The sequence below is a fragment of the Charadrius vociferus genome, unplaced genomic scaffold (genome assembly GCF_000708025.1).
Source record: "Charadrius vociferus isolate BGI_N301 unplaced genomic scaffold, ASM70802v2 scaffold413, whole genome shotgun sequence".
Taxonomy (NCBI): Eukaryota; Metazoa; Chordata; class Aves; order Charadriiformes; family Charadriidae; genus Charadrius; species Charadrius vociferus.
The window spans coordinates 1006683-1014049 of record NW_009647738.1 but is presented as its reverse complement, the minus strand read 5'-3'; the positions used below and the strand labels follow the sequence as shown (position 1 = coordinate 1014049).

The 7367-nt window shown below is 51.2% G+C and overlaps 2 protein-coding genes across 2 annotated transcripts in view; one reads left to right on the top strand and one right to left on the bottom strand.

Annotated features, from left to right (window-relative positions):
- Positions 1–6083, bottom strand: part of LOC104283637 (arf-GAP with dual PH domain-containing protein 1-like) — a 6532-nt gene extending 449 nt beyond the window's left edge. The window contains exons 1-9 of the mRNA XM_009881839.1: positions 5993–6083; positions 4874–5004; positions 3874–3965; positions 3704–3786; positions 2868–2980; positions 1954–2100; positions 1446–1529; positions 1037–1099; positions 445–528 (exon numbers count right to left, since the gene is read on the bottom strand). Of these exons, the coding sequence (XP_009880141.1) occupies positions 445–528; positions 1037–1099; positions 1446–1529; positions 1954–2100; positions 2868–2980; positions 3704–3786; positions 3874–3965; positions 4874–5004; positions 5993–6083 (888 nt within the window). The remainder of the gene's footprint in view (positions 1–444; positions 529–1036; positions 1100–1445; positions 1530–1953; positions 2101–2867; positions 2981–3703; positions 3787–3873; positions 3966–4873; positions 5005–5992) is intronic.
- A 389-nt stretch (positions 6084–6472) lies between these two features.
- Positions 6473–7367, top strand: part of NOL12 (nucleolar protein 12) — a 4749-nt gene continuing 3854 nt past the window's right edge. Inside the window, exon 1 of the mRNA XM_009881899.1 lies at positions 6473–6523. Coding sequence (XP_009880201.1) covers positions 6473–6523 — 51 coding nt within the window. The remainder of the gene's footprint in view (positions 6524–7367) is intronic.

Sequence of the window (7367 nt, the reverse complement as noted above, 5' to 3'; positions counted from 1 at the left end):
CCCAGAAGAACCAGGGAATAATAGCAGTGCACCTAAGGGCAGGAGGAGAGTGGGTGAGGACCAAGGATGTAGCAGCACAAAAGATTTGAAGGTGGTCACGGGATGCAGAAGAGCAGGGAGGCTATGCTCAAAGGCAGCGGCGGAAAGGACAATCTAGGAGCATAGATCTTGAGAAGTCTGAGAGAGGAACTGCTGTTCCTGTCTCTCCATGTCACACCCTGTGTCACTCTCCTCCCCACCACCACCTTTACACCGCTGCCCTCTGTGTTCACATTATCTGCAGGCAGTGAAACAAACACAGAAAGCATGGGATGAACGAAGTGGGACGGAAAGGGGAAGACCTAGAGTCCATTCAGAGCAAGCCTCCCTTACTGCAGAGCAAAGACTCTGGCTGCACTTTGACCCTGCCCTCAGCACTGTCACCCGCAGCTGCCAGAGGTCAGATCTCCCCCTCACCAAAGGGTCCTTGAAGTACATGAGCCTGCGGTGATCCAGCGTGAACCAGCGCTTCTTAAAAGCCTCTCTCTGCTGTGAAGGGAAGAGGTGACATATGTAAGGGGACACTGCCCTCTGCCGCGAGCAGTGTGAACAGATACCCAAAATTCATCCCCACCACTTGAACCAAGCCCCTGCCTTAACAGCAACCTCCTCCTCACCCTTTCTGAGCTGATGAGAGTGGGGATCAGTATTGGGTTTTTCAGTCCCAACTGCTGTCCCCAACTCTTGGACTTCTGTGAAGGACCCCAGAGTTGAGACAGGAGAAATCTAGACGCTAAATACCTGTAAGGTCACGCACACACAGACACATGCAGAGAGATCTGTTGTTCTGGGAGAAAGCAGGGACTCTGGCTTCATCTACTTTCATATGTGTCCTTCCCCTTCCTTTTATTCTCCCCTCCCTTGGTGCACACACACTGTTCCCACGGGTGTCTAAAGATTCAGGGGGGAATGGGGAAACAGCAGGAGAAAAACATTGAAGTAGGGAAGGCTCTCTCTGAGGTCCCTGATAGATTTTTTATCTCCCACAGCAGCTCACCTTGGGACCAGTCTTCTCCATGTATCCCTCCTTCAGGAAGTTTCTTGTCAGCCGATTTTTAATCTGACAAAAAGGCAAGAGTAACATTCACTTAGCCACGTTTCTTTGCTATTTGCTTCCCCCCCCCCGACCCTTCCGTCTATTCCCCCAAATTCAGCCACCTTTTAAATTCGTGTTTGCAGAACTGCCTGGCCAGGAGTCACTTCTGTCTCCAAAGTGCCCAGAAACAGCAGAGAGCGGTTGTCCTCTGGCCATCACAGGCCCTTTTACACACACTTTCTTATCCCTCTATCTAAACACTGCAATATCCACTTCTGCACCTGGGGATCTAATAGTAGCTAATGGGCTCTTTTATCACATAACCGAGTACCAGCAGGAGACTCAGCACTGCGCTCTAGTGCTGCCTTACCTCGTTATCGCTGGCAATGGGAAATGCTACCTTCAGGTAATGGAACTGCACAGAGCGAATGGCATTGAACCAGTCCACTATCTCCTGACAATGGAAAAGGACAGGACAGAAAGCTTAGCCAGAGCAACAGTGAGCCATCTGAATTCACCCAACTGTACCCAACCCTATGTTAACTACAAACACAGGCAGCTCTCCCTCCCCAGCACCTACAGCATCTCCTTCACAGACACACAGCCAGCACGGCTGCCCCACTCCCCGCATGCTCAGGCAGCACATCTGCACATCTTCTATGGCAGCTCCTCCCACACAAACCAACTCAGCCCGTGCTCCTGCCCTGCTCCCTGCAGCAAAACTCAGAGACACACGTGCAGAGAGCCAGAACCCCCACCCTGTTACCTACAGCAACTCACACACGCACACCCCGTCCTAGCCATGCTTCAGACTATTTAATAGCAGCTGTTTCTCAAATCACAATTGCTTTGCAGTGCTTGGTGCTAAAACAAGATACCTTTCCACTGTCATGGTAGACAAATATATTCCGGGTCTTGTTGTCTTTGAGATAAGTGATCTGCAGGCCATTGGGGTTCCCAATCTTCACTGGCTGGAATGTAGCATTGATGACATCTATTTTAACATTGATTTTGGGTTCTTTGGCCTGAGAACAGAATGGCATTGGTCATGCATGAGCAATCCTAGTGGGAAAGAGACCTGAGCTGAATTAGAGGGGTAAGACAGGATCAGAGGGTGTTAGAGAGGGTAATAACTGCTCCTTCCCAGCAAAACTGCTGTAGCATACACTCTCTTCACTGTGAGGCATACTCAAGCCCAAACAGTGGCCCAGCCCCTCCAATTTAGATTTGAGCTGTGGCTACTATGGAACTGCCAGTGATATACTAAAAGTGCATCTGACTTCACAGCTGAGCCAGTCTAAAGGCTAACTGACCCCAAACGGAGAGACCCCACTCCTGCTCCTCCCTACCGCAAGCCGTTCCCTCCCTTGCAACCGTATACTAGCACTTGCCCCATTCATTTCGGGGAGGTGAACTAGCAGAAGAGTAGCCCTCCTCAAAACAAACCAAACAACAGGTTTTGGCTGACTTGGCTCATCATGGGGCGAGGCTGTTTCTAGAGATGGTGCAGGATTAGACAGCTGCACAAACAGATAGGAGTGAAGTGAAAGATCAGCCCTTTTATCAGCAGTGAGGGAAGGGTGTAGAGAAGCACAAAGGGAGGACGTGTGGAAAATGTCACCCTGAGAGTAGGAAAGGAACCCCTCTCCTCAGTGACATGTTTCTGTTATCATCCCCAGCCTGGGATGAGCAAGGCAACCTCAGAAACATACGTAGGAAATAGAAACTTCTCTATGACCCTGCTGCCCTGGGTGGAGTATGCACTGAGGTGGGAGTTGACCACCATACTCACATCCTGCTTGGTGAAATACTTCAGACATCCCTCTCTCTCAGACAAGAGGAACTTGCGGAGTAGGAACTGTCCATTGTCTCGTCCTCGCTTCCAGAGAATGCCTTCCTTCACCCCTACGAGCAGAAAGGCCACTTTTAAGAGCATTCCCCCAGGTAGGCATCCTGCATGCAGCCTGGGGTCCCAGCCATACCTCTGGGATAAAGCACGTGATGGACTATCGCTGAGAACAAACACCTGAGAAGGAGAGGTCTCACCTCTGACTTACAACTGAAGATAATGGTGTTCCTGGGTTTGCAGCCCAGACAAACAGTCACTAAAAGACATTCCCAGATGCTTCCCACCTCCTAGTCTGGCTCTCACTACTGCCTCTGACAGTGTGAGAGCTGTCTCTCTGGTCAACATCAGAGTCCTGACCCACGCAGACCCAGGCATGGCACCAGAACTCTTCCCACTTGACTCTGCCAGCCCTTGGGCTCCAGCACCTTGTGTCACAGCACTGGAAATGACATTTCAAAGACAACTGCTGTGGTTGGAGGGGGTGGCATGCAGCAGGATAGAAATTCCTTACTGCAGAGGTCTGGCTCCACCAGGACAGAAAGTGCTTTCCAAAAACGTCAGCTGGTAATACCAAGCTTGGAAGCAATCCATGACAGTGCTAACCTACGCTGCCCACAATTTAAACTCCCCCAAATCAATGCCCTGTAAGTACCAGCTGGGTTCTCAGGAGTACATGTGGGATTTCCAACACTGACACTATAAGCTTTCTCCTCATAGTGCTCAAAAGCTTCCAGCAAAGGCCACAGGCAAGATATTTTGATGCTGTGCTCTGTTCTTACCATCAGAATATGGCAGCTGTTTTCCTGGCTTGGTGAACTCTTTGCGTTCATATTTGGCCCGTATCCACTGTTCTCTCAGCACTCTGGGGAGAGGTGACAGGTAGCTCAGAAAGCAACTAGAGGAACCCAGAACTGCCCTTACCCCTTTTCTTCTGTATGCAGCAACTTACTGGCAGTCATTGTAGGTTGGCTGGTAATAGTAAATAGGGATGTGCGCTTCGTATGTGGCTTTAGTCACAGCATTCCCATGCTTGGCCAGAAACTGCAGAGTTAGACAGAGAGTTAGTGCCGTCCCTTTGATGCAGACTCATGTTGGGCTTTTTCTTTCCTGACCCACTACAGGCCTAGATGCAGACTGAGCTCTAACGGAGAATTGTCTTTCCTGGGCATTGCAAAATCCCAGCAAAGTCTGGCAACAGAAAGGTTATCTCAAAGGTCTTGTCTACTCTCAGAAGTTACATTGATTGCAACTGAATCAACAGAATACCGTAAATGTCACTTCTGTGGGGCTGGGTGCACATACATTCAGTGGATTTGCTGCTATGCCCCGCATCTCCAGGGAGACCAAGTTCAATGACAGCTCTGCAATGCCATTTGGGAGGACACTCCAAATCTCTTCGCTCCTCTCCAAAAAGCAGTGAGATACAGATTATTTTCTTTGGATGCCCAGAAATTTTTTTCAGTCCCCTGAAGATTAATGGGTTGAAGGGGGTGTAACAGAGAGAAGTCAAGTTCCTATAAATGCCACTTTTCTCAAGAGATCACATTATATCTGGAAATTCTTCTCGGACCATAGAATTCCCCAAGATTTCCCCCTTGAACTGCTGCAACCAAAAGGATACACTGAGGCTGAACAGTGCTGGTGAGTGGTAAATAAGTAATCTGGAGCGACAAAGGCCCTGAGCCTTGGCAAGATACATTGCAAGAGCCCTGTAGTTGCCATAAAGTAAGAGGACATGTGGAGACACATAAGGTAAGTGCGTTAACCCTCTCCCAGTGGGTTATGTGGAGTTATCCTTGCTTAAGTATCCAGAGCATGAGTAGCAAATGGACTACATATCAGATTAAATCTCCAACTCTGTGAGACCAAAGGGCTGATTTTCCCAGGACATGTTACTGTATGGCCTAGATCCAACCCACCTGACCTACTAGTGGGGATAAAGCTCTCACCTGCACCTGAGCATCGTCCCAGTGGTCCATCTTCAGGGATTTGACTTTGCTGATACTAGGTATGTTGCGGTGAATTCCTGAGCAGCTGAGGCATATAAAGACACCCAAAGTAGACGATGCCCAGTCGGGATCTAAGGGTGTAAAAAAGGGTATGAGTAGAGGTGGTATATTCCCCTGGAAGACACGCCTCAACTGGGAACATGGTCCAGAGAAAGAGAACCGGGTGACCACGGTTTCACCTAAGCTGATTAATTAACACCCAAGGTACAGGCAGGAAAAAGCATAGATATTAGTCCCTCATTCCCCCTGCTTCAGCCACTTCATCTGAATCTCTGTTGACCTGAACCTTGAAAAACTACAAAGTGCTCTGCGACCTCCCTTTGCGTAAAGGGTCACCCAAGATGAAACTGAAACCACCTCTGGGAAAAGACTCCAGGAGCTGTTCAGTGCAACACAGCAAACGCCCAACAGTATTTGGCTCGGGAAGTGGAAAAAGGCCTTGAATCCAAAATTCTCCAAGGGGAATTTAAGAAGGTAAAATGGTAGTAATTAGCCCAGTCTTATTTTGGCTTGGGTGGTACACTCCACATCCCCCTTTTGGGAGTAGTATGATGGGTGTTTTTAGGAGCGCCTGTAGGACTTCAAACTGGATACCCTTTCGACAGGGCAAGCCCTTCAGTAAAAGAAATCTGAGGTGCCTGTGGCAGGTTGTCAGTTCATAGCTGAGTCACGAAGGAGACAGTGCCCTCCTGATTCATGCCTTCTTTATGAAGCAGTTACAATTTCACCAGGAGCTTTCCTGTTAGGTCCTGACTGGGCATGACCTTGATTTGTATTTGAGATCTGACACAACTACAACCCACAGTGCTGCACCTACACCGCCCCTGCTCATCTGTGTCCCTGTCCTTCTTCCCACCAGCGCTGTGGCAGCATCTCCTTCCTCCTGCCTTGCCAACCCACCTCCAGGGAGAGGAAATGAATGTCCAGAGAGAGTAATGCTTCTCTTCCCTCTCTGCCCCAGGCCCCTGTGCAGTCAGACAGCTGGCACCAAACTGCTGCTAGAGACCAGCCCCAGCTCCCTGCTTCTGACTCTTCCTCCAGCAGCCCTCAGGGACTCACCTGGCTTCCCACAGTCTGCGCACACAGAGTTCTCCGCTCTTCTCCATACCTCCTTCAGAGCCTTCATGCTCCTCTCATTGCCTCCAGCCATCACGTCTAAATGCTGCCCCTCTGGGAAGGGAAGAGCAGAGCCAGGAGGGCAGCTGCCTGCACCTTCTGCACCTGTGGGCCAACCCTCTGGATTGCCCTAGGGAGAAGGAGCCACCAGAGACACAGAAGCTCTTGCAGACAGAGGAAAAAGGGGAAGGCAGAAGAAGGTGTAAGGTTAATGGAAGGAGCGTGGAGGCCTGACGGCACACCTGAGCTGGCTGAGCACAAGCAGGGACGAAGAGGCTGGAGGCTGAAGTGCACCCAGGCTTTAAGTAAGGAGGAGGAGACCTGCCCCATGGGCGTGGAGGGAAGTGCAGCAATTAACCACAGAACTGGTTTTTCCGCATTTCTGCTGGTGAAAGGACAGGCCAGGAAAAGAGCGCAAGCAGCATGAGAGCCGATAAAGGCAAGTCAGCTCTGGACAAGCGGCTGCCAGGCAATGTCAGGACTCGTCACGCTCTGTGGGCTGAGGGGGTTGGCTTTGGCTACCCCCACAGTGCTTCAGGACCTTCCACTGAAGTCAGCTGGCCACCACACAAGCATTACACCCCTTTTTAGGGCGAGGACTGGAGGGCAAGAAAGGTTCAATAGTTCAGCCAAAGTCACTCAAGCCAGCAGCCAAGAACACAGCAGCCCTGACAGCCCCACCTGCTCCTGCCGGTACCTCTCTCCACCATCAACAACAGAAACCATGGCTGTTCAGCCAGGTCCTGCATCTTGGAGACTCTGTGTCAGAGCAGAGACCCATCCCAGCACTTGCCTTCCCCAGGTAAGAGCAGCACAGGCGCCACCAACACCTAGCAATGATGACAGCTTGAAATAAAACTCTCAGTCCTTTATTAAAGAGATCCAGACTTGGAGGAGTGGTAGAGCGGGTCTCGGGGCGAGAGCTCAGGCATGAGGCAGTGCCGTAAGAGCCTTCTGCCAGGAGGGAGCTGCAGGCACCTACGCCTGAAGGAGCCCCCTGCGTGCCCCAGGCTGGATCCTAGGGCTGATGGCTGACACCTGCAAGGTCCGCGACAGCAGCTTCTCTCTCCTGGCCCTAGCTTAGGTGGAAAAAAAGCACAGCAGGAGCGGGTGAGAAGACACACACGGGTCCCATACACCGGTGGGACAAGAGGACCTGATGCCACCTTGCAGCCAAGGCGGTGGCCCTGGTGTGCCCTCCCCTCCTGCTCGCCCCACAGCCCACCGCCGGTGATGCTCGGGGTCCCCCCGCACCCTGGGGCCGCTCCGCCCTCAGCCTAACAGCGGCTGTTTGGGGCTTCGTTGGGGAAAGCAACCC